Genomic DNA, 26,207 nt, shown 5'->3' with positions numbered 1-26,207 from the left:
GTGCAATTTTTTCACTTTCATACACTCTACTGTTTTATTTCTTCCCTTGAGTAATTCTTGAAGAGAGTCCATTTAAGACAGCTTTTAAATTAAACGGGGTTGACTACTCAATTATGCCTTTTTCTCATCTCCTTTCACTATCACACAAGTTACGAAATAAGTTTGTGTTTGCATAGAATTTCTAAAGGCAAAAAGAATCCACCAAAATTCCAGTTTTCCAAGATAGAAGGACTTAAGATGACTCTCTTTTACCAAACTGTTTAAGCAAGAGACAATCGGGAAATGGATTTGGCTCAACCGAAAGAGCTTCTGCCTACCCACATGGGAGATCCAGGGTTCAAAGCCAGGGCCTCCTGACCCATGTGGTGAGCTGGCCCATGTGCAGTGCTGATGTGTGCAAGGAGTGCCATGCCATGCAAGGGTGTCCCCCTCGTAGGGGAGCCCCACGTGCAAGGAGTGCACCCCACAAGGAGAGCCGCCCTGTGAGAAAAAAGAGCAGCCTGCCCAGGAGTGGCGCCGCACACATGGAGAGCTAATGCAGCAAGATGACGCAACAGAAAGAGACAGAGATTCCCAGTGCCGCCGGATAATGCAAGTGGATGCAGAAGAACACACAGAAAATGGACACAGAGAGCAGACAATGGGGTGGAAGGGGAGAGAAATAAATTTTAAAAATTTTAAATCTTAAAAAAAAAGAGACAATGACTTTCTTTTAATGGGAGAAAGGCCAACTTTAGGGGCTTCTGATTGGTCTTACTTATGTCAATTAAATTGTGGTATAACAAGATCCCATTGACTTGCTCCAGCTAGTTGAATTTTAGAAGAAAAAAGCTTGCAGTCTGTGTTAACGGTCAGAAAACTCTACCTTCCCCCAGTTTCCAGGTACTCAAATTGTTATCCTACAATATGAAGAGACAGATTTAGAATTAATAATTTATTATCTTCCTGTACTGAAATGTAGTTAAGAATACAGAACAGTTTGGCAGGAGAAAGTTCCTACTGAAGGCTCACTGATATAAGATATATTCCATTAGTCATCTACCTTAAATTAGGTGCCCAGTAGATACAAGAAGAGCACAGATATAATATCACCTAAAAAAAAAAAAATCTCCAGAAAATGCTTTTCTCTTGAAGATACGACCAATGCCTTTTCAAAAATATATCATTCATTTATGTAATCAAAGTATCTTTTAAAAAATAAAAAAGTGAAAAAAAACCTCAATATTAAAAAAACAAAAATGGGAAGCGGACTTGGCCCAGTGGTTAGGGCATACGTCTACCACATGGGAGGTCCGCGGTTCAAACCCCAGGCCTCCCTGACCCATGTGCAGCTGGCCCATGCGCAGTGCTGATGTGCGCAAGGAGTACCATGCCACACAGGGGTGTCCCCCGCGTAGGAGAGCCCCAAGCGCAAGGAGTGCACCCATAAGGAGAGCCGCCCAGCGCGAAACAAAGTGCTGCCTGCCTAAGAATGGCACCACCCACATGGAGAGCTGACACAACAAGATGATGCATGAAAAAGAAACACATATTCCTGTGCCACTGACAACAACAGAAGTGGACAAAGAAGACACAGCAAACAGACTCAGAGAACAGACAACCGGGGTGGGGGAAACAGGAGAGAAATAAATAAATAAATAAATTTTAAAAATAATAATAATAATTTTAATCATTCAGGGGAACAGATGTGGCTCAAGTGACTGAGCACCTGCTTCCCACATAAAAGGTCCCAGGTTCAGTCCCTGGCACCTCCTAAAAAAAAAAAAAAAAAAACAAGCAAACAGATGGGAAAAAAAAACAAAAAACAACTCAGGGGAGCCAACGTGGCTCAGTGGTTGAGCACTGCCTTCCCCCATATGAGGTCCTGGGTTCAATTCCCAGCCCTGGTACCTAAAAAAAAAATCAAACTTATAAAACAAAAAGATCCTATTATGACTGATACAACAGAGACCATAGCCTCAAAGTACAACCGAAGGGTAGCACCAAGGAATAAATTGAGATCAGGGCCCACCATTACCTCCTGTCTGCCAGGGACACTGACTTGGGTACATAAATGTAAACAGTTATGAGAACAAAAAAGTATGACAACTAGTAGGGAAAAGACCTCTTGCTAAGCCAGGAGCTGTCTTTGTCCCATCATTTGTCTCTATGGAAGTTAAGGGCAATAATTTCTCTAACCCACAGTTTGGGACTAATTAAAAAATAAAACACTGCAGTTATGGGTAGATAGAGATCAAAATATCATCTTTATAATGAGACAAGGGTGACTGGAGAACATGGCTTAGATGTGTAATCACAAATAGGGTTTCTAATACCTTCCTATTCTGAATTAAACAGAAAACTGGACAAATGCTGGCTATTCAAGCATGGGCAGACCACTGCGAGCATGGCAGAGGAGAGAACACATGCAAGGGTTGAAGACTGGCTACTCTATAAAAGGCAACCACACAAACAGGATTTTTTTTTATTTTAAAGATTATTATTTAATATTTATCATTAATATTTATTTTCCCCATTCCCCTCCCCACCCCCATCCTGCTGTTTTCGCTCTGTTCATTCACTGTGTGATCTTCTGTATCTATTTTTGTCTTCTCTTCTCCTTTATTCTCCTCTAGGACTTAATGGGATTAGATACTGGGGACCTCTGCTGTGGAAAGAGGTTCCCTATCAGCTGCGCCACCTCAGTTCCTAGTTTCTACTGCACTTCATCTTGACTTTCCCCTTCGTCTCTCTTTTGTTGCATAATCATCTTGCTGCGTGACTCACTTGCGCAGGCACCGGCTCACATGCGGACACTCAGCTCACCACGCTGGCACTCACGTGGGCACTTGGTTCACCACACAGGCACTGGCTCACCACGCAAGCACACTTTCTCTTCTGCTTTTTCACCATGAGGCCCCAGGGATCAAACCCAGGTCCTCCCATATGGTAGGCGGAAGCCCTATCACTTGAGCCACATCCACTTTCCAAGGATTCTCTTCTAGACCACCAATCAGAAAAATCACTCTTCTACTCATGGAGAGAGTCAGAGATAAGGTGGAGAAAAGAGGAAAGTTACTTTCCAAATACTGTTCCCTCCCAGGGAAAGAAATGCCCACTTAACAGGTTAAGATCAAAAAACACAATAGGAAAGAATGATTCTCCCTAACATGTACATGCCACAGTGGTGCTATTTCCAATATTATTTTTAGGTTAATTTAACTAATTTGTATTGCTTCCTACTAGTGCTAGGTGCCAGGATGTAACTACGAGTAAGACAGTTTCATGAAGGAAAGGGACATATTAAAAAAAAAATTAACAAGACACATTAACTTCCACTACCAGCCATGATGGGGTAATTGGTACTACATTTACCATCCTGCCAGAAGCAACTATAAAACTGCACAGCATATACAAGATACCTGTTTTTGGTCAGGAGATAACAGGCAGTACAAGACTACAATCCCTGAGAGAAGGGAAACTCATGAAGTAAGCCCCACAATTGCCCACCCAGTTCTTTGTTAGGGGACAATTTCCCAACCACAGAACAGAAAGCTGTTACCCAATCAGAGAGGAGTCTGAACAAGCCCAGAAAGCAGAGATCTGAGTTTGAGATAGCTGAAGTGGCTAGAACTTGAGGGGTGAGACACTGGAAAGGATGAAGCTAGGAAGAAAGACGACCCCTGAAAACCATGGGGAGGATTCCCTACAAGTCTGTGGCTAAGGGCTGGGCTGCAGATTTACAGGGCAAGACAAGCTGAGGCTTATAGATAGAAAACGCTGCAGGGTTGAGAGGGAAACAATCAGTAGAGGTGGAAAGGGACTGCGGACAGGTGGGGACGTATTGGAACTTTGGCTCTGCCTAAGTAAAAAAATCACGTTATCACCACTTCTGGTAAAGACACTAAAAAGGTCTCATCTTGGGAATAAGGACCAAACTCTAGACAGGGGTTCTTAATAAGGGGTCCATAAGCTTGAATTGAAATTCAGAAAAACATTATTCTTGGGGGGATATGTTGGTGTGGGTGTGATATAGTTATTAAATAATACACAGTATAGCGTGGACTTAGTAATGGGTCCGTGGTTTTCACCTGACTGGCAAAACGGTCCATGGAACAAAAAGGTTAAGAACCCCTGCTCTAGAGCAAGACCTACTCTGAACCTATCTTCACAAAGTCTAAAATAAATATGCACATATAATATGGGAACATAATGTGTGAACAGTGAAGAAAAAATTAGCTCAGGCCAAAGGCCTCAGAGAAAGCCTCAGAAAGAAGTCTTTATTTACCTAAATCAGAATACATCAGGCAGAAATATATAGCATATCCAGAAGAATGGAGTGTTCTGCATGGAAATATTAGACAGGGCTCTACAAAGAGTGATTTGCATGTGGAAGAGAGAGGAAAGTATAGAATGACTAAGGAATTCCTACTTCTTAAGATAGGTGGAGGTCATCTTTTCATGTTTATAAGGAATAAAGGAGGAGGAAGAAGGATAAAAAAAATCATGGGTTCAGTTTTGACATATTAAGTTAGAGGTGGCTATGAGACATCCATTTGGAGAAATGTGTGGCATACAGTAGCTATGTGGTCTGGAGCTCAGGAGAGAAGTGAGGGAAGAGTTAGAGATTTGGCAGTAATGAGCACACAGGTTAAAACTGTGGGAATGAATGAGACTGTCAAAAAGAAGACATAGAGGGAAGTGGATTTGGCTCAACTGTTAAGAGTTTCCACCTACCATATGAGAGGTCCAGAGTTCAAACCCAGGGCCTCCTGACCCATGTGGTGAGCTGTCTCATGCACAGGGCTGATGTGCACAAGGAGTGCCGTGCCACGCAAGGGTGTCCCCTGCGCAGTGGAGCCCCACGGGCAAGGAGTGCATACCACAAGGAGAGCCTCCCTGCACGAAAAAGCACAGTCTGCCCAGGAGTGGTGCCACATACACGGAAAGCTGACGCAGCAAGATGATGCACCAAAAAGAGACACCAATTCTGGTGTCTTTGTCCGCTGACAAAGAAGGCAAGTGGACACAGAAGAACACACAGCGAATGGACACAGAGTGCAGATAAGGGGGGGATGGGGGGAAGGGGCAAGAAATAAATACATAAATCTTAAAAAAAAAAGATATAGAAATGAGACAAACAAGGGTTGAAACAGAATCCTGGTGAATAAAACATTTAAGAGAGAAGCTGACAAAGTGAGGAAAGAATAATTAGAAAGCACAGTACATTGACTAGGAGGAGAACAAAGAAAAGCATGATGGGGAGCAGAGGTGGCTCAAGCAATTAGGTGCCTCCCTACTACATGGAAGGCCCCAGGTTCACTTCCTGGTGCCTCCTAAAAAGAAGACAAGCAGATAGTGAGCACAAATAACAAGGGGGGTGGAAATAAATAAAAATAAATAAATCTTAAAAAAAAAAAAGCATGATGAAACTTAAGGCTAGTAAGAAAAGGGTCTCAAGAAAGAAGTAGGTCATTTGGACAAAGGTATCAAATACAGTCGAGATGTTAAATATGTTTAACAAATAAAGGTATCCAACTAAGGAAGTGACTGGTTTCTTCTGGCAGAATGCACTGGATTCAGAAGAGGACAGAGGTGGAAGAGTAAAGACAGTAAATGTGTTTTCTCAGAAAGCTTGACTAACTAGGGGGAAAAGAAAAGACCACATCATAGAATTGGCCAGAGATCCCTCAAAAAGAACAGATCCTACATATAGGAGTCCTCTATATTGTATATGTGAATTATTGTGATCTAAAACTTTTCGAAGACAAAATTAAAAATTAGAAAAAAAAATTTTACAGAATGGATGCAGACATTGAGGAAGAAATGAAAGAAAGTGCCTTGCCACTGTACATACAGAGCAACACCTATTACAGTGACGAAAGGCAAAACATTAAAAACAAAGCTTTATATTTCATTTTTTAATACAATTTATTTTTACTTTATCTTAGTATTTCTAAATTAGTATATATATTTCTAATCTTCAAACCCATCACTATATTTCATTTTCCTATTAATTGAATTTGGCAATATATTAGGCTTCATTGTTGAAGAAGTTTTGGACCACAGAGAGGTTTAACTATGGCAGGGGAGGAACACTGGTAAGGGGTGATACTGATGGGGGGGCACATGGTTGGAAGGGAGTTCTCCAGGGCATGTATATAGGGGACATAAAAATGTTCGGATATATGTTGGGTATATTCATAGTAGTTACAGTTACAAACAACAACTGAGGGAGTGCTTAGTTCCTACTCAGGGGAGCTCTGTCACATTCCCCAATGGAACAGCAATAATCCCCCAAGTGCAACAACAACAACCAACAAGGAAGGATGGTCCAATGATGAGCCCTTGATACTGATGACTATGCTTAAGAGGCTGTGTGCCTGAAATATGAACTAGGCCTAGAGATGCAGGATGACTACGAGTTACCTCCTGAGAGCCTCTATGTTGCTCAAATGTGGCCACTTTCTAAGCCAAACTCAGCATATAAATGCATTACCTTCCCCCCAGCATGGGACATAACTCCCACGGATCAGCCTTCCTAGCGCCGAGGGATTACTACCAATCACTAACTGGTGATGCAACTAGAAAGAGACCTTGAATAAAAGGGTCAATTCAGACCAGCAGAATATCTCAGCCTACATGTACAATCATGTGTTTAAAATGGCTTTTTGACCTTGACTAAAAGGGGGAAATAGCAAAGATAAATGAGTTTATGTGGCTGAAAGTCTTCAAAAAAGAGTCGAGAGGTCATCAGAGGGGCCAGGCTTATGCACACCTCAGCAGGACCCCAGAAACAGCTTAAACAGATACAGCCCTAGGTACTGGTTCTCCAGAAGGCTACAGAAACCTGCAGGGTATATGGTGATGGCAGATGGATTTTGAGTTCTGTGCCATGTCAACGGGCCCTACTTTGGAATTTGTGCTCCCGAGCATGATGGAGCTGGACTCAGATGTGACTTTGCTACACATGCCTCTTCTGTCACTGTTACTGAACCTGTGATTGGTGCTCGGGATGGTGCATACTCAGGGGACTTGACTCTCTGGTCTGCCTATGTACCAGCTGGGCCCTGAGCCTCAGCAGAGTTGCAATCCCTACTCTCTGGTTTGTTGGATTTACCCAGGTCAGCTAACAGGAAGGTGAAGATGGTCAACCACCATACCAGTGAACCAAGAGTGCTTACAACTGTTAAGCAGGAGAACTGCATCCATCAGCCATGTAGAATCTAAGCCCCCTCTTAATATAGAGGTGGAGTGGACATCACCATCCCAGGGTCCACAGAATGGAGGAATAAACTATGGATTAGAGTGGACTTAATGATATTCTACTATAAAACTATTGTGACTAGTAATAGAAAAAATTGTATCACTGACATGGAGAAAGTGGCCACGGTAGTTGCTGAGGGCAGGGAGAGGGAAGAAGAGAGGTGATGAGGGGCCTTTTTAGGACTTAGAGTTGCCCTAAATGATATTTCAGGGTCAGATGCTGGACATTATATATCCTGCCATAACCCACTGAATGTACTGGGGGAGACTGTGAACTACAGGGTAAACTATTATCCATGTGGTACAGCAGTGCTCCAAAATGTTTTTGCCAGTGCGATGAGTGAGCCACAATGATGGAGGAAGTTGTTGGTGTGGGAGGAGTGAGGTGGGAGGATGGGGGGGTATATGGGAACCTCTTATGATTTTTATAATGTAGTCTTTTTTGTGACGTATCTTTAAAAAAATACAATTTACAAAAAATGGTGGGGATGGGGAGTAGGTTATATGGGAACATCATGCTTTTTTAATGTAACTTTCTATGTGATCTATTAACTTTTTTTAGAAAGCTTTATTTATTTCTCTCCTCTTCCCCCCCCCCGCCCCGGCCCGGTTGTCTCTTCTCTGTCTCTATTTGCTGCGTCTTTTTCTTTGCCCACTTCTGTTGTCAGCGGCACGGGAATCTGTGTTTCTTTTTTGTTGTGTCATCTTGTTGTGTCAGCTCTCCATGTGAACGGCACCATTCTTAGGCAGGCTGCACTTTCTTTCGCGCTGGGTGGCTCTCCTTACAGGGCGCACTCCTTGCGTGTGGGGCTCCCCCATGCGGGGGACACCCCTGCGTGGCACGGCACTCCTTGCACACATCAGCACTGCGCATAGGCCAGCTGCACACGGGTCAAGGAGGCCCGGGGTTTGAACCATGGACCTCCCATATGGTAGACGGATGCCCTAACCACTGGGCCAAGTCCGCTTCCCTGATCTATTAACTTTAATTTTATAAATGTGTTAATAAAAAAGAACAGAGCCTGACTCACTAAATATTTGCTGAATGAATAAATAATAAATTAACAAATGAATAAGAAATTTGAACACATCAAGTTGTTTCCCCAGACCCTCTCTCTCCTTCTGTGACAAACTACCCACCTGCAAACTGGATATAGATAAGGCCTAAGCCAAGTTCCCCTTCCTCCATGAAACCTTCCCTGAAGTTTCTAATCCTCAATAATTTCCTCCACTATTAACAAAAAGAAGATAAAAACAAGAACTGGCAAGAATGTGGAGAAATTGGAACCCTCATACACTGATGGTAAGAGTGTAAAACAGTGCAGGATCTTGGAATTCAGTTCCTCAAAAATATAGAGTTGCCATATGATCCAGCAATTCCACCCCTAAATATATACCCATGAGAACTGAAAACATATGTTCACACAAAACTTGTGTTCATAGCAGCATTATTAATGGCCAAAAAAGTGGAAACAACCCAAAATGTCCATCAGCTGATGAATGGATAAACAAAACAAAATAAGGTATATGCATACAATGGAATTTTATTCAGTCATAAAAAGGAATAAAGTGCTGATACATACTACAGCATCGATGAACTGTGAAAACATGATGTTAAGTGAAAGAAGCCAGACATAAAAGATCACATACTGTATGACTCTATTTACATGAAATGTCCAGAAAAGACAAAACTATAGAGTCAGAAAGTAGATTAGTGGTTTCCAGGAGCTAGGGGAGGGGAAAATAGGAAATGACTACTAATGGGTATGGTTTTTCATTTGAGGGTGATAGAAATGTTCTGAAATTAGCTAGTGGTATTAATCTCAATAAAACAATATCCTCTTCTAATCTCTTACTACAGTATTCCTAACTTCTACCCAACAATTCAGCACTTCATCTACTAGTTTGAATTGAATTAAATTATGCTCTTCAGTGAGAAAAAGTTTCCTTAAAGATAGCCTCATCAACTTATTCCTAAACTATTTCATTAGCTTACTAATGGATCTTCCTGTCTCTAGTCCTGATCTCCATCCCCTTCCCATCCTCCTCTCATCCCCAGCATTATCATTCTTCTATACTCCAGTAAAAATGACCTAGAAATTTACCACTATTGCTCTTTTGCTTAAAACTCTTCAATAACTTCCAATTTCTTAAAGTGGGGTGTCTGACTACAAGAGATACGCAAGACAAATCACTGGAGTATGAAAAGAAAATATTAGAACTATTCACATTTGTTTTTCAGTTGATTCTTCAAAATTTTTATTTTTGGTACATTTTATATAAATAACACATTACTACAACGGTACTTGTTATAATGTATTAAAGTTGGTACATCAGCAACATTTTTTATGAATTAGTGTGCAATAAAAAATATCCATAGACCACCTGCCTGAAAGGATTAAAATCAAACCTTCTTAGCAAGGCACACAAGATTCTTCATGACCCACCCACCATCTACCTCTCCAGAAACTGCCATTCCAGTTTTGCTTTTTATATTCCAGCAGCAAAAAGACTGCTTATAGTTTCCTCTACACACCATGCTGTTTCATATTTTTGTGCCTTGTTCCTGCATTCCCATTGCCTGGGAACACCCTTTAGATCCTTCATATTCAACCTTCGAAACTCTGTTCAGGCATCAACTTCTCTGGAAAGAATTTCTTGGTTCCCCCTTGCCTATTCCTCCTTTCCCTGCTCCTGCCCCTAACCCCAGACTAAATTCTTTTTCTTTGGTTCCAGTAGCACTCCGTACACTGCATTCCTCTATCTTTTTACTTACCACATTAAAATAGTGTTTATATATCTATCTCCTCCCACTAAACTGGGACCTCTTCCAGGGTCAGAATTGTGTTATACTCATCTTACCCAATGCCAAGCCTAGACCCAGACTCCTGGTAAATCCTCAAAAAATTGCTTTTTGAATTGAATACTTTTTTCTCTATATTTGCTAAGTATTCTACTTCCCAGAAACAAGGGATGCATCAGTAAACATTTCCATACACAATTGCTAGCTTTAGGCCTACATTAGCCCCAATGACTCTCCCAGTTTTAAGGATCCACAGCTATTTCAGGCCTCTAAGCCCAGACACAGTACACATAGCCCTTTAAATGTAACAGTCTTTCTTTAGATATGTTAATATATTTGATTTTAGTCAAATCTTGCTGGTCTCAAAGGCACTCTATCTCTTTAAGGTAACTTTGCATACCTCAGCTAATTGTGTTTATTTTAAGTTTTAACTCTCTAAATGATGTGCAGTGTTGATTTCAAAGTTTAACTCTCGAAGGATTATGATGTGTCTACTATGTGTCAACTCCTCAGTACTTGCTAGGGATACCTAGAACAATCAAAACAGGCAAAAATCCCTCCTCTCAACAAGGTGACCAACTATTGCAGGAATTTCCAAACTCTTTGGGTCACCTCACATTTGTCTCCAGATACTGATAATCCCACGTCCAAAATGCTATTTTTCAAACCACCTAACTCAATGGGCCACAGGGAAAACACAGGGTATCTTTTATGAGACAAACTATAATCAATGCTTTCTAATAAGGGGTTCAGTAGTGAATCCAAAAATGCAAAAAAAATAGAAGCCCACTGTAAGCAAGTCAATGGGTACCTGGGACTCTCCCAAAGCAGAAATGGGTATAGAAGCAGGAATGGGTTTAACTGGAGAGCTGTCTTATTTTGATTCATTTTTCAGGGATAATCCATATAATCCATGATCTGAATAACAACACCAAACAATCAGAAAGATATTGTATCAAGGAAAAACTTGAAAGATCAAGAAAAACTGAACAAATGTACAGGTAGATAACTCTGACTCAGGCTACTACCCACAAGTTTTGTTGCTATTATTTTATTGTTGTTTCAGGTAGATTTTTCCCCCTTATAAAAAATTAAATATATACACTGAAAAAGATCTGGAAAACACAGAAAAGTGCAAAAAGAAAACAATCCCACTACTCAAAAAAAATACATAAAAATTTTGTTAAATATCTTTTTTCCATTCTGTTTTCTATTATATAATTTTTTTTCTTTTCACAAAATTGGCATTATAGTGAATATGTAGTAGTGCATCCTACTTTTATTATTTATCTTTAGGAGCATTTTTCCATGTACTTGTTCTCCTAAAATATAAATTTTGAGGTTGGATGATATTCTACCCGATGACCATATCACAATTTCACCACTCTTCTATCGGCTGCGCAGGTTGTAGCAATATTTTACATCATAGAATAAAAGAGTATTGATGAATGTTCACATTAAAAACTATCTGACTGTGTCCTTGAGATAAATATCAAGAAGGGGAATTACTAGGTCAAAGGATATGACCTTTTTTAAGAGTCTTGATTTTTATAGCAAAAAGTTGTGTTCAAACTCCCCAGCACTATCATAGGGCAACCACATCACCCCTAGGTATTTTTATTTTATTCTTCAACAATATGATACATTAGAAAGAATTTTTTATCTTAATCTACAGTTCTTTAGTTAGTTATAAGAATGAACATTTTAAATATGTTTACAAATAATTTTAATTTCTTATTTATGGAACTCTCTTTTCATGTCCTTTATCCTCCGTCATCCTTTTTTTTTTTCCTATTAACATCCTGGATTTTGTTTAATTGATTTGAAAGAGCTCCTATAAATTCAAATGCATAACAAACAAGTCTGTCATTTGTTGTTTGCATGTTCCCTCAGTTTCAATACATATGGTTCTTGATCTTTTACTTTCAAGGTAAAAGCTCCAAACTTTTCTAAAATAGAACTGGTACAATCTAATTCCCACCAGAATCACTCTTTAACAATACCATTTTTGCATCTTTATAAGCACTCTGCTCACAGGTGTGCTGTCATTAAGCATCAAGTTCAAGAGGTACTAAAGCCTGGCCTAGGGGACTTATAACCTTGCTTAAGTCCAGTGAACCACAATGCTATATTTAAGTACTAGACTGGAAAATAAAGACTCAGTATTGCTTCTTCCTCCTCTGTTCCTTGAATAACAAAATACTTATTAGGGTTCAAGGTAAAAATTGTCTTTGGTCCTCCAAAATATCACTTGTGGTTGGAAGGGAGAATAGTAGAAGAGAAAGAGCATGGGCTCTAGAGTTGGACAAACCTAGGTTTAGAATCATGGTTTTATCAAGTCCTTGTAGTGTGACCTTGGTCAAGTTATTTTGCCTCTCTGGGCCTCAACTTCCTCATTCATAAAATGAAAATAAAACTATCTGCTTTAGGTTATGATAAGGATTAAATGAGGTAAGGTATGTAATATTTATAGCTAAGAGCCTGATATGTGGTAGGTGCATTTCAAAAAAGGTGATTTTCCTACTCTGGTGGTACTAAATCAGCTACTTATTTAATTCAAATGATCTTACAGAAGATGTTAGACTGAAATAGAAATGTTGTCCTAGCAAAACATCATCTAGGATAAAAACATTTAGGTCAGCTTTCTGTCAACTGCAATTTCCACAGCTCTAATTATGCAACCAACAACCATCATTGCAGGACAACAAAAACGTCAAAGCTAATGTTACTGAAATTACTAACTATAGTAATTACTTGATTTTCAAGATCACAAACACCAATTCATTTAAGAAAGCAACCGACAGAAACCTTTACAATTGTAGAAGCAAAAGGCTGATTACTAGTTATCCCAAACAGTAGTCTCTTCAGCAAAAGGCTTCTGGTCACTACCTAGGATGGCAGCATACTTAGAAGTTTTCCTCAAATTGCTATTTTCTCACACTCCATACTCTGAAAGAAACAATGTCAATAAAAGAACTGACAGAAAGAAAAAGAGAAAGGATATTCTCTGAAATTTAGGTTTCTTAACACTGTTCCTGGCAAGAGGCTCTAGCCTGGGGAAATAATCTTGAGGAGGAAAGCACACTTTATTATATCTACCAGCATGGACGCTTTTATATAAAAACAAGGACACATTCTCCCTATAAGTATAGGAAAGGAAAGGGGAGGGAAGGAGGGGAGAGAAGAGGGGAGGTAAGGACCATTTACTAAGCACCTATGTGCAGAGTGCTACACTACACATTTCAACTATTTTGTCCTTCAAATCAGGCTATGAAGTAGGTCTTATTCTTCCTCAGAGATGTCTGGTAACTTGATCAAGGTTTTATAGTTATTAAGTGGGACATCAGCTCTAGGGCAAGTCTGTCCAAATCTGAGATCTTTTTCTTTTCATTACACCTTCATCATATCTCAAAATAATCAAGCCAACTCTTCTTTATGAGAAAGAATCCAATTCAATTTTTGGTTCCAACACAAAACAGAAAAACAAACAAACCACAAAAAATAAGCGTCCACCAAAAGCATGGCCATTTCTGTCATTTACCAGATTGCTTTTCTGCCCAGAATGGCAGCATACTCAGAAGTCTCTCTCAAACTCCTATTTTCTCATACTCCATACTCTGAAAATAACAATGACAATAAAAGAACTGAGAGAAGAAAGATAAGGAAAGTCTTTCACACGAATTAAAGGACTCACACACAGTGCCTTTAAAAAACAAAACAAAAAAAACCTTAAATGTATAGGGAAAAAGGTACCTGTTGACAAGCACAGAGTAATGAAGCAGAAGCAAGTATAAAACAGGTATAGGCTTCTCAGCCACTTCACGGGTTGCCAACAATATCCTGATAAAATCCAGGAACCAAGGCTTAGCTTGACTCCCAATCTCTTCTCCATGGCCTTCCAGACAGTTGGAACAAGAACACTAGAAAGACAGAAAGAAAAAAAATTACATGTCAAGTAATTAATACTTGATTCTAAGAAATGTGGAATGTTAAAGAATGTGACAGATTAGGGGGAAAGAAATTTCAAGTTTGTCTTTCACTGTTCATCCCTGATGACAAATTTTCAACCTCAGCTCTGACATAGCCTATAATTATCAAGATAACAACATAGCAAGGGATATGAAATGAATCCATTATAAAACTGAAGCACTTTATATTCCATTATTTTCTAATCTAACAGTAAATCACCTACGTTATTTGGATGAAAAGCGCACCAGCCTGAAAGAAAGATCTGAGCTTTAGTTCCAGCTCTGCTATTACTAGCTTTTCTACTTTGGCCAAACATGCATTATTAACTATAAAAGAAGAGGTAGGGCTTTCAGAGGTACACTGAACCAGTATTATATTTTTTTAATTTAAGGTGGTTTTCTTTAGGCAGGAAATGCAATCTCGAGTTTGCTATTGTCTCTACCACTATTATCTTCAAAATTCATCCAATTTACACTGATGTTACCTCCTTGGGCACCTGCAGTCCTTTGTTTAAAAGACCAGGCTTAAATTAATATAAACAGTCAACAAGTATTTATAAAGTCCTTATTATGTGTTAGGCACTGTGCTGGCTACTCTAGAACCTAGGGGCTAGATGATTAAGGCCCTTCAAAACTGATTTCCCATCAATTTTATTCCCTCTCACACAGCTTCACTGTACTACATAGGTTACTATATAAATCTTGGGACCATTAAGAGGGTTGACTGAGTTCTAAGGAAGCAGTTAAAAATCTTCTGTCCTATGTGTGCACTTGTCAGCAACACCCGACAAATGGCACAAGCTTACTACCCCACCCCGCAGTTAGCATTCAAGGAGAATGACACTGCCTGGGTTGGATATCAGTACTGACTAACACTAGGAAACAGACATGCACACACAGAGGGGCAAAACCGAGGCACAGCCCGCCCATGAAAGCCCTTTCGTGAGCCTTAAGCATCTGAAGGACTTCATCGCCCTCATTCCTATTTCTAGGAGTTTACAATGTAGTTTTATGTTGGGGAGCATGGAGCCAAAAGACGTCTGTGGGCTGGGCACATGTTCAAGAGATTATGAAATGTTGCCTATTGTCAGAAAATATATCCGGCAAATTCTTTAGCCTCCCAAGCTGGAAGGAGTGAGTAAGCATGTGTGTGTGTGTGTATCTTATCCAACACAGTAAGATTTAAAACTCAAGGTGATTCAACATCTGTCATCAATTGCCTGACTGGTGGGCGACAGGCACAAAAGAAATGAATAGGTTTTGAAAACAGGAATAACAAACACCACTGGGTTAGCAAGAGGATTAGAAAAGCAATACTTTTTTGGAAAAAAACAAAAAACAAAAAAAACCATACGGGAGAGTGGCAGAGCTGATTTCATTTTAACTTCAAACCAGTCATTCCTCTGAAACCTATAATTGCTGAAGGGCACAATCACTCCTAGGGTCCGGTTAAAGGCTTGCTAACCAGAGGCAGGAACAACAGAATACATCACCAAGATCCAAATGGTTCCTTGGAGAATCAAAGGGTAACAACTCAGGCAGAGAACACACACCCCCACAATACTTCACAAATAAAAATCTAGAAAAGCTTGCAATAGTTCTGGCATTTAGGGCGTTACAAGTACACCCGAAATAAAAGCATTCTCTGTTGCAGCAGCTGTTCAGACAGAGCAGGGGGTAATGTTTACTTAATACTTCAGGTTGATGGGGGATGTATCATAGTTCAGTCTGTCAGCTACATACGTGGAACTCCATTTATGTACACAGCGATAAGATATGTTTGAACAAGAGAGAGCACGTCTGAAACAGCCTATTCAGCTGGTATGAGTAATCGAGAATAAAGCTTTTAAAAAAAGAAGTCTCAGATATTTGGGAAAGTTACAGAACAGACTGTCATGAATAGCTTTGCTTATATTTGCAGACATTGTTTTCCAAATAGCTGGGAAAATGAACAGATTGTTCTAGGAGGTCGTCTTTCCAATTTGTTCCTATTCTCCAGTCTGTTAATCATATAAAAAAGCACAAGAAGAGTCGGCTAATGTTATTCATTAGTATCTATTGTCGGTTGAGCACAACCACTGCGAGATTAGAAATGGCAAAGCTTTTCTGGATTATAGGAAGACTTCATTTCACCTTCGCGCTCACCACAGCCACCTAAGGACCCACTACAAGGCATAATCTTCAAAACCCTGAATAACTTTTTCGTAATTTACACACTGTGCTTAACCCCATCTCCCTTATTCTGCATCAACTTTATATCTCAGTGGGGAGACTAAACAAGAGAGACAGCAGTTAAGGCCGAGGCTGTAGAGGTAGGTCGAGGGGTTAATAATAGGGGCGCGCCTAGCCCGGTTTGTGTGAATGTCAGGGGATGAAGGGAGCTTCAAGACCAGACCGGGGCACGAAAGAAGGGGTTCAGCCTGGGAACAAGCTTCGCACCTGCAAGGCCAGAAACAGCTGGCTAACCTGGACGGGTCAAGAGCGCCACCTCAGGGTCCTAATAACCAGGCCAGCGCACCCCGAGGAATCGCCCGTCCCGCCTGCGCCCCACCCCCTCCCCGCCCCCGGAGCTCAAAGTCCTCGGCCCGGCAGCCAGTTGCCCCCGGCCACCTACCGGGGCTCAGGGCCGCACAGCTCGGCCCCGGCTCTCGGCTGCCTCCGCCTCCTCCCAGTCCATGGGGCCGGGGGCCCCAACCTTCGCTCCCCTCACCCGGAGGAGGAGGAGGAAGAGGAGGAGGAGGAGGGAAAAGGTGGCGCCGGCTCCCCTCCCGAACAGGTCCCTCTCGTCTCAGCCTCCCAGGACAGCGACAGCCGCCGGAAACGCCGCGTCCTCCCACCTCCCGAGGCTCAACCCGGAAACACACTCTTCTTGCTACCCAGCCCCGCCCCTTCCACCGGAAGCGCAATTCAAGCCGCGAGCCCGAGGGGGGAAGTGCTGGACGGGGTGGAACTACGCACGAGCAATGGATTCTGGGCCCCCAGCCTCCGACTCTCCAGGCAGCCTGCACCTCCGCCTCCCCCGCGCGAGCCCCAAGCCCCAGAGTCGGGCAATACCCGTAAGCAAGATGGCGGCAACGGCACCGCCGCCTACGGCTCAGCGCCCAGCCATGCCATTGGCCAGAGCCAGGATTGAAGCCACCGCGGATTGGCCAAAAGTGGTGCGGGGGTGGGGGTGGAGCTGCGGCAGCCTGGCGCCTGGAGTGGGCAACGCGGCGTGAGCAGCGGCCCGAGCAGCGGCCCCAAGCTCGCGGAGCATCGCGCTCGGAGAAGACTTCGCGCTCGGGGCCGCAGCCTGGTGAGCCCAGCCCCCTTCAGATCCTCCCCTACATCCTAGCCGGGGACCTCTCCGAGCGGGCGCTGATCGATGCCGACACACCCCGGGGACCCTATCGCGACTCCATCGCGCCATATCGCGACATCATCGTGCTCTGTCGAGACTCCATTTTGTTACAGCCCTTTTCAATATAGATGTGTATATTTATTTTTTTTTATTGCCCTGTCATCTTTGGGGCTGTCCCATGTCGTGATTTTGCCGTGATCTCTTCGTGACATCACCACGCCATCGTGAAGTGTGATCTCATCGCCGCTCTGTCGTGACTTCATCAATGTTGTGTTGTGACCTGGCTGCGGCGGGACAGGTGGTGACCGCCAGGAACCCTCCTCCCCTTCTCATCTCCCCATCTCAGCAGCCCCGCTTCGATTATCCGGCTTTTGGATTCTCCGTTGTCCTGGGAGCTACCCTGGACCCTTTCTTGCTTCACCTAGCCCTGCCGGCATCCACAGGCTGGGAGCGGGGCGGGGAGGGCGAGGAGAGGGAGCGCAAGGGGTTAATTTTGCTGCTGCTGCAGCCTCTGCCCGAGGGAGGGAGAAGAGCGGAGGCAGGAAGGCTGTGGGGGCGACTGAGAGCCCTGGCTGGAGGGGTGAGGTCCCCAGAGGAGCCTCCAAGCCTTCCCAGGTCAGCACCCTGCATCCTCATTTCAGCTGAAGCTTATCTCCTGTGTCTCCCCCCCCCCCCCCCCGCCGCCCCCTCCCCCCCAGAGAAAAGGAGACCTAGGATGCCCTTTTCCTCTTGTGTCAACCTGAGTCCGGATAATCGAACTTCACCCGTGTATGTCTCCATTACTCCCTGTCTGTCCCCTCACCACTCCCTGCCTGTGTGCCTTGATGGAGGGAGATAAAACTGGGCCTCTGGTGCCAGGGGCACAGTGGGACCAGCCCCTGACCACCCCCAGGAGATTGGTGAAGAGTGCTGAACAACAGGATTCATGGTCCTTCTTTCCCGCTCTCTGGAGGTGACCTTGGATCAGGGTCCCTTCCTCATCTCTAAGGATTTGCAGGTCCAGCCCTTGCAAGGGGCTCCCCTGAGGGAGGTCAGTCCTGAGGAACACACCCATACCCACCCCTCACCTTACCCCATCCTCCCCTCCTTCTGTGCTAATCCCTCCCTCCATCCTCCACTCCCACCCCCACCCCTGCCCCTCATCTCCAGAGGGATGCTCAGTCCCTCTTGTGTTCACAGTTGGGCAAGGCGGGCACCATGGCCTCAGATTGCGAGCCAGCTCTGAACCAGGCAGAGGGCAGAAACTCCACCCTAGAACGCTACCTGGGAGCCCTCCGTGAGGCCAAGAATGACAGCGAGCAGTTTGCAGCCCTGCTGCTAGTAAGAAATTGGTGGAAAATTGGGAGGTGGGAAGGGCTGGGTGGTTGGGCCCTCTAGGAATGGGATTGAGTCCCCAAGGATATATAGGTGTTACTGGGAACCCCTATTTTGCTCCCCTTAGAATGAGGGCAAAAGGAAAAACAGGAATGAATAAGGGTGTATGGCCCTAGGAGCCTTGGAGGAACCTGCTTAGGTCTGCTCTCTGGGGCGTCCCAGAGCAGATGGGAGCTGACTCATAGGGTAACGGCAGCAGGTAGTAACTAGTGCAGAGGGCTGGGGCTGATTGTTTTGGGGGTGGCGAGAGTAGCATGATTCAAAGTGATTAGGGAGGGGTCCTAGGGGATTACCATGGTAGTAGCAGGTAGGTTGAGGGTAAAGGAGCTGGTTCGGGGCTTAGCTTTGTTGGAGGAACCCAAGCTGGGGACAGCAGAGCAGGAGCTGCAGTGCTGGGAAGGGGGGGGTTGGTGTGTGGGGGGTGAAGGGAGGAGGGAGAACAGCCACTGCTTGTTTGCCATGGCAACAGGGAGAAGGCTCCAGAGTCAAGGGCTCACACTGCAGCAGAGGAGGTGTTTAGGTGAAATGTAAGGGGAAATGTTTTGACAGGCAGAAAAGCGAGACACAGGAGCCATTTCCCCTGAGAAGGTGGCGGGAATGGATCAGAGACTTCTGTGGAAGGAGCAGTTAGGGAAGGACCCTAAATCTTTGGAAGATTTTTAAACACTCTTCTAAGCCCCTTCCAACTCAGGTTGTGGGCATCTAGATTAGACATTAGGAAGAACTTCCCGGCTGACCAGGTGATGAAATGCCAGAATGAGTGGGTGAGGAGGGCTGGACCTCCCTTCCACAGAGATAATCAACTGAGAGGGACCCCAGAGGCAATACCTGTCTGCCTCCTGGGAGAAAGAAGAACCTGGATGAAATGACCTCTGGGAGGCTTCCTGACCCCAGAGTGAGTCCCATTGCATAATCTAATCTTGCGAGTATTCCTCAGTGCCTCGGGGTGCAGGGAGGGGACAGTCTTGGCCACCTCTGCTCCATCCTGCTGATAGTACATACCACCCATAGGTGACCAAGGCAGTCAAAGCAGGTGACATCGATGCCAAAACTCGGCGGCGAATCTTTGATGCCGTCGGCTTCACCTTCCCCAATCGTCTTCTGACCACCAAGGAGGCGCCAGATGGCTGCCCCGACCACGTTCTCCGGGCCCTCGGCGTGGCCCTGCTGGCCTGCTTCTGCAGTGACCCTGAGCTGGCCGCTCATCCACAGGTCCTGAACAAGATCCCCATCCTTAACGCTTTCCTCACAGCCCGGGGGGATCCTGACGATGCTGCCCGCCGCTCCATGATCGATGACACCTACCAGTGCCTGACAGCTGTGGCAGGCACACCCCGTGGGCCCCGGCACCTCATTGCTGGTGGCACCGTGTCTGCCCTGTGTCAGGCATACCTGGGGCACAGCTATGGTTTTGACCAGGCCCTGGCACTCCTGGTGGGGCTGCTGGCGGCTGCTGAGACCCAGTGCTGGAAGGAGGCGGAGCCTGACCTGCTGGCTGTGTTGCGGGGCCTCAGCGAGGATTTTCAGAAAGCTGAAGATGCCAGCAAGTTTGAGCTCTGCCAGCTACTGCCCCTCTTTTTGCCCCCGACAACCGTGCCCCCTGAATGCCTCCGGGATCTGCAGGCCGGGCTGGCACGCATCCTGGGCAGCAAGCTGAGCTCCTGGCAGCGCAACCCCGCACTGAAGCTGGCAGCCCGCCTGGCGCACGCCTGCGGCTCCGACTGGATCCCGGCGGGTAGCTCCGGGAGCAAGTTCCTGGCCCTGCTGGTGAATCTGGCATGCGTGGAGGTGCGGCTGGCACTGGAGGAGACCGGCACGGAGGTGAAGGAGGACGTGGTGACTGCCTGCTATGCCCTCATGGAGTTGGGGATCCAGGAGTGTACCCGCTGTGAGCAGTCCCTGCTGAAGGAGCCACAGAAGGTGCAGCTTGTGAGCATCATGAAGGAGGCCATCGGGGCTGTCATCCACTACCTGCAGCAGGTAAGGGTGTAATGGCCCATGGGGAGCCCAGTGTCTGGGGAGGGAGCCAGTGGAGGAGCCAGAAGGCAAGGCAAAGGGGGAAGTGAAGCTTCTGCAGCCCTGAGCAAAGATGCGTGCGTGGGCCAGGAGTGCAGCAAGCACTGTGGGGTGTAGTGTGTGCCGGGCCTCCCTCCCCCTCCCCCTCCCGGGGCCTCCACACAAGCACCATTCCACACACCATATGTGCACTCACATCACAGTACACACAGGCACACACACACCACACAGTAACCTCCTGCCCACACAACCCTCTACCCTTAACACACTCTACCCAATGCGCACACAATTGAAGCAGTCCCGGACAATCTAGAACACAGTTTTAAATACACGTGCATACAAACTTTTAGTGCTGCAGGAGAAAAGAGCAAGGCTGCCTGGTCCCTGGCCTCTCCGGAGGTTCACGTGGCAGCTTTCCCCATCACCTCCTTCCCTAAAAGTCCAGCCATCCTCTCCCACAGGGATTCAGTCGGGACCCTGGTCTCCTTGATGACTTGTTCCGGCCACTGAACTCACCAGCCACGGATCCCACCCCATGCCACACTTCCACCCCTGGGGGTATTTACCCAGTAACCAGGGGCCTGTCCTCCCAACTCATGTCAGAGCTGCTATAGGGGGAGTATTTGCTTAGTTTTGGACATGTGTGTTTCCTGCTAGCCTTGAGATAAAGTAGGTGGAGGGATAGCGGAAATAAGGATGTGATTTGACAGAGAATAGACAACTGGGGGGCGGAGAGGAGAGAAATAAATAAAAATAAATCTTTAGAAAAAAAAAAAGGATGTGATTTGAGTCCATCAAGTGTGGAGCATGTCTGAAGTCCAGTTCACTCAGCAGACACACACTGAGGATTTGCTCTGTGCAGACTCCAGTGGGGAATTTTCCTACCACATGATCAGTGCTTAGGTACACAGGGCAGAATAAGGCTTGGTGCCTGCCTTTGAAGGGCGTACAGGCCAGTATACCCTTCTGGTTATGTTATTTCTGGGCTGGCTGGCAGCCTGGCCAGGCAGGGGAGGGTCTGTGTCCTGCTCCATCTCAAGGGGATCCCATGGCGACAGGTGGGGCCAGAGAAGCAGAAGGAGCCTTTTGTGTTTGCCTCGGTGCGGATCCTGGGTGCCTGGCTGGCCGAGGAGACTTCGTCCCTGCGTAAAGAGGTCTGCCAGCTGCTGCCCTTCCTCGTCTGCTATGCCAAGAGCCTCTACGAGGAGGCTGAGGAGGCCAACGACCTCTCCCAGCAGGTGGCCACTCTGGCCATCTCCCCCAGCACCCCAGGGCCCAACTGGCCAGAGGATGCTCTCCGGTGAGTTTGCAATCACAGTCCGCCCAACCAAACTGTTCTAAAGAAAAGTGTAATACCAGGATGACACCCCTACCCCAACTGGGCTTTGCCTGGCTTCCTGATTATGATAATGAGATTTCCTTTAGCATTATTTGTTTGTTTGGTGGGGGAGGAGTTGTTCCATAGAACTTGGGCTGCCGGGCATCTATCACCTATCAACCCCAAATTTCCCTGTACAAAGAGAACCCACATTTATTGAGCACCGACCAAGTGCCAGGTATTTTGCTATACCTTTCATCAGAATGATTTCATTTGGTCCACATAGCAAACCTAAGACATAAGTCTCATTCCCATTTTAAAGATGCAGAAACTGAGGCACAAAGAAGTTAAGGCAGCTTGCTAAAAGTTACACCGCATGGCAGAGGCCAAGTTTGATTTAGGCCTGTGCTTTTTCTGCGGTACCTACGAGGAAGTGTCCTGCTCCCCTACTTTCATTTCTCTCAGGTGGGGTGTGCCCCCCAAAAGGGAATCCTTGTGACTTCATCTCTCCCATACCCATGTGATTTGACAGAGAATAGACAACACGTCTGTCCCTTCCATATCCCCAGGCTCCTTCTGCCTGGCTGGTGCCACCTGACAGTCGAAGATGGGCCCCGGGAGATCCTGATCAAGGAGGGGGCTCCTTCACTTCTGTGCAAGTATTTCCTGCAGCAGTGGGAGCTCACATCCCCCGGCCACGATACCTCAGTGCTGCCTGACAGTGTGGAGATCGGCCTGCAGACCTGCTGCCACATCTTCCTCAACCTCGTGGTCACGGCACCGGGGCTCATCAAGTAAGGGGCTAAGAAGAGGCTGGGACGAGCTCAGAGGAAGCAGGGGTCTGCTCAAACTTGCCACAAATCCTTAGCTCCCACTTTGCCCATCTCCCTGTGGCCATGGATTTCTGTTAGTGTTAGAATGAAAGGGTCTCTGCATAGACAAATGCCAGCCCCAGATAAGGACTTGATATATCTAGAGTCCCACGGAATTATCTCTGAGCACGTCCACCTGCTCCAACCGTAACCCATCTGCTGGGACCCAAACTTAACTTTTCCCTTGGCTCCTAAATTCAGCATAGTGAAGGTGAGAGCTCCAGGTTCCCGGGTTTCCCAAAGGACTGACCTGCCTCCAGTAACCCATCCCTTCCCCTTATCCTTCACTCCCTTCCTTCCCCAGGCGTGATGCCTGCTTCACATCTCTTATGAACACCTTGATGACGTCATTGCCTGCACTAGTGCAGCAACAGGGGAGGCTGCTTCTGGCTGCCAACGTCGCCACCCTGGGCCTCCTCATGGCCCGGCTCCTTAGCACCTCTCCAGGTAAGCCCTGGGGACAGTCTTAATGGATTGGGGCAGAAGACCTGAGTGGAACTGCTCTTTTCCAGGCACCATTTTCAGAAAAAAAATATTTTTGCACAATATTCCAATCAAGAGGAAATCTCTGAAGTATACCTCACCCCCCCACCCCCGCCCATCTTCCCAAACTGACAACATTCCCTTCCTTCTGATGACTTTTCAGGCAAGGGCTGGTGGGTGTTCAGTACAGGCCTGCTCAGAAGCTCAGGCATAGGCACCAGGAATCCCCAGCAGCCCAAGGACTCTGAATCCTTGTTCTCAAGGTGGAGCCGCCCCCACCCAGGCCTTGAGTCAGAAACCTAACTTCCCTCCATTGAGGTTTTTCTCCGCTCAGCACCTCACCTCCCTCAGTGGCAAGCTTCAGCACTCAGTGCGCCTCTGTGCACACCTCCTCCCCAAGCCTACTCTGTGCAGGGGGCGGGGTGTCCCCTCCCACCCCTGCCAGCCCTCTGTGTCTCCCACTTTGGCCGTGGGTGTCTGCTTGGGTCCCTCTGTCCCTGCCTGTTCCCTGTGCCCCATCTGTCAGGTTGGAGTTGCTGAGCAGATGCCTGGGAACAGGGTGTAACGTGCCCATACCCTCAGCTGCCTCTTTGTTGCGTGTGTGAGGTTCCCAGCAGAACCCCCAGCAGTGGGAAGAGTTGCCTGGCCCAGTGGACCAGGAGCCCATCCTGCACTCCAGCCCCCATACACCCTCAGTCCCATGCTGCATCTCCTCAGCCCCTGAGCAGAGCCACCAGGCTGTGGCCCCAGTCGGGTTCAGCCACAAAGACCACCAGGTTAGACTAACAGCCCCCTGGAGAGTGGCTGCAGTGTGGGGGCATACCCCCACTGCATACCCTGCCTGGCAGGTAAGCAAAAGCCATTTCATCACGTTCCCCTCTGGCTCCCTCTTCAGTTCCAAGAATAGAATGGACAAAACCTGGTTACGTTGTACCTATCACTGCTTGATACCAGAGTGTTCTCCTATCTTCTGTACCTGTAGAGGCATTTCTGGTTGAGTGTACTGAGATTACTACATTTAATTCTCACAACACATTTCTGAGTTTAGCATCATTGAGCCCATTTTACAAATGAAACCAAGACCCAGAGAAGTTATATAAATTGCCCAAGGTCACACAGTAAACATCAAAGGTAGGATTTGAACCCAGGCAGTTAGACCCCAAGCTGTGCCGCCTCTAAACAGAGAGGCTTCGGCTCTCTGAGTATGTCCACACAAAAAGGGAAAGGAAGGGCCTTGCAGAGCAGCTGGCCCATCTGGTTCATGCTCCCACACCCTTCTTGCCTTCCAGCTCTTCAGGGAACACCAGCATCCCGAGGTTTCTTCGCAGCCGCCATCCTCTTCCTATCGCAGTCCCACGTGGCACGGGCCACGCCTGGCTCAGACCAGGCGGTGCTGGCCCTGGCTCCTGACTACGAGGGCATCTGGGCTGACCTGCAGGAGCTCTGGTTCCTGGGCATGCAGGCCTTCACGGGCTGTGTGCCACTGCTGCCCTGGCTGGCCCCGGCTGCCCTGCGCTCCCGCTGGCCGCAAGAGCTGCTCCAGTTGCTCGGCAGTGTCAGCCCCAACTCCGTCAAGCCTGAGATGGTGGCCGCCTATCAGGGCGTCTTGGTGGAGCTGGCCCGGGCCAACCGGCTGTGCCGGGAGGCCATGAGGCTGCAGGCGGGTGAGGAGACCGCCAGCCACTATCGCATGGCCGCCCTGGAGCAGTGCCTGTCAGAGCCCTGAAGGGGCGTCCACTGGTGATAGACCCGGGGCAGGCAGCCAGGGAAGCTGGGAGGAGGCCTCTTCCCTGAAGCCCCAAACTGGCTCCCCCTCCCCAGACTCCCCCTCCCCCGAACTCCCTAGCTTTCTGGCTTTTTCGAGGACAAGGGCATGGTGCCCACCCCTCAAGTGTAAGGAACTGCGCCCTGCTCCCCACCCCCAGACCCTCAAGGGGGCAGGGATCACCTTGGAAATCAACGTGGCTGTCCCTGCCAGGCTGGGAAAGGTTGGAGCAGCCCCCAGGGAGGGGGCACTAAGTGTCACTAATGTCTGGCTCCCCAGCAGGAGGGAGGCCCCAGGGTGGGACAGGGCTGGCGGGAGCTGACTGCCTCAGCCCATGTGCCCTGCCGGCCAGGGCGAGGACTCCCCGACACTGTGGTGCCCCCTTGGCCCCCCCAGGACCCACATCCTTTAAATTGGCTCTTGGTTCCCTCGGGCACAGAGCCGGCCCAGGCCATTGACATCGTAGTTCTTCCTGTCATCTTCAGTAACCCCAGGTCTGAACTGCCCCCATCCTTCCAGGGAAACCCGGGGCAGAAAGGCCTGGTCAGTGCTGGGGAAACCTTCCACCTGAGCTTCCTTGAGGGGACACAGGAGTCCTTGGGCCCTGGTCTCCAGGCTTTTGTGTTGTGTTGCAGCAGAGTGATGATGGGGGGTGGGGGTTTATTTATTTTTGCCTGTCCTTATCCCTGCGTGGCCACCTGAGTGTTCCATCCCACTTCTCCTGGTGCCACCTGGCCTGGTTGGAGCCAGGAACAGGCAGGACACTTCCCCAGAAGCCGCATGTTTCCCCAGTGATTGCACCCCATCGCCACCACGGTGCCTGGCTTAAACTCCCACCCCTGCTTATGACTCCTCTCTGCAGAGACGCGACTGGCGGCTCCAGCAGGGACTACCTTTCTTAGGAACCCAGGGGGACACCCCCCCCCAACCTGATCCCTTGTTTCCCTCCCCCAGAGCATTCTATGATCACCAAATTCAAAGCTGTGCACATGTGAACACTGAATAAATGTTCACTGGTGACAA

At 46.8% G+C, this 26,207-nt stretch overlaps 2 protein-coding genes across 27 annotated transcripts in view; one reads left to right on the top strand and one right to left on the bottom strand.

The window, feature by feature from the left end:
* The window catches only part of KIAA0319L (KIAA0319 like), a 249,023-nt gene extending 231,924 nt beyond the window's left edge, over positions 1-17,099 (bottom strand). For 4 of the 10 annotated variants that reach the window (XM_071217546.1, XM_071217547.1, XM_058303907.2 and 1 more), the window contains exons 1-2: positions 16,631-16,878; positions 13,802-13,968 (exon numbers count right to left, since the gene is read on the bottom strand). In XM_071217546.1, coding sequence (XP_071073647.1) covers positions 13,802-13,940 — 139 coding nt within the window. In that variant the 5' untranslated portion in view covers positions 13,941-13,968; positions 16,631-16,878. Of the gene's footprint in view, positions 1-13,801; positions 13,969-16,455; positions 16,913-16,974 lie in introns of those variants that run through there. The other 6 variants (XM_058303906.1, XM_058303910.2, XM_004472229.4 and 3 more) reach the window with 6 other exon arrangements.
* Positions 16,833-26,207, top strand: NCDN (neurochondrin). Of its 17 annotated transcripts, none has more exons than XM_071217554.1 (9): positions 17,075-17,311; positions 18,309-18,386; positions 18,536-18,676; positions 19,524-19,625; positions 19,742-20,710; positions 21,805-22,046; positions 22,634-22,858; positions 23,241-23,383; positions 24,709-26,207. In XM_071217554.1, the coding sequence occupies exons 4-9, from the start codon at positions 19,596-19,598 to the stop codon at positions 25,143-25,145; spliced, it is 2,046 nt and encodes a 681-aa protein (XP_071073655.1). In that variant the 5' UTR covers positions 17,075-17,311; positions 18,309-18,386; positions 18,536-18,676; positions 19,524-19,595; the 3' UTR covers positions 25,146-26,207. The 17 variants fall into 17 exon arrangements, with proteins under 17 accessions (XP_058159900.1, XP_023438491.2, XP_071073650.1 ...); XM_071217551.1 differs by lacking the exon at positions 18,309-18,386 and adding an exon at positions 17,587-17,654 and having other exon boundaries at positions 17,174-17,311; XM_071217553.1 differs by lacking the exon at positions 18,309-18,386 and adding an exon at positions 17,865-17,971 and having other exon boundaries at positions 17,228-17,311.

Source organism: Dasypus novemcinctus, chromosome 9, assembly GCF_030445035.2.
Source record: "Dasypus novemcinctus isolate mDasNov1 chromosome 9, mDasNov1.1.hap2, whole genome shotgun sequence".
NCBI lineage: Eukaryota > Metazoa > Chordata > Mammalia > Cingulata > Dasypodidae > Dasypus > Dasypus novemcinctus.
Note: the sequence above shows the minus strand (reverse complement) of the source record. Positions and strands in the feature narration are given on the sequence as shown.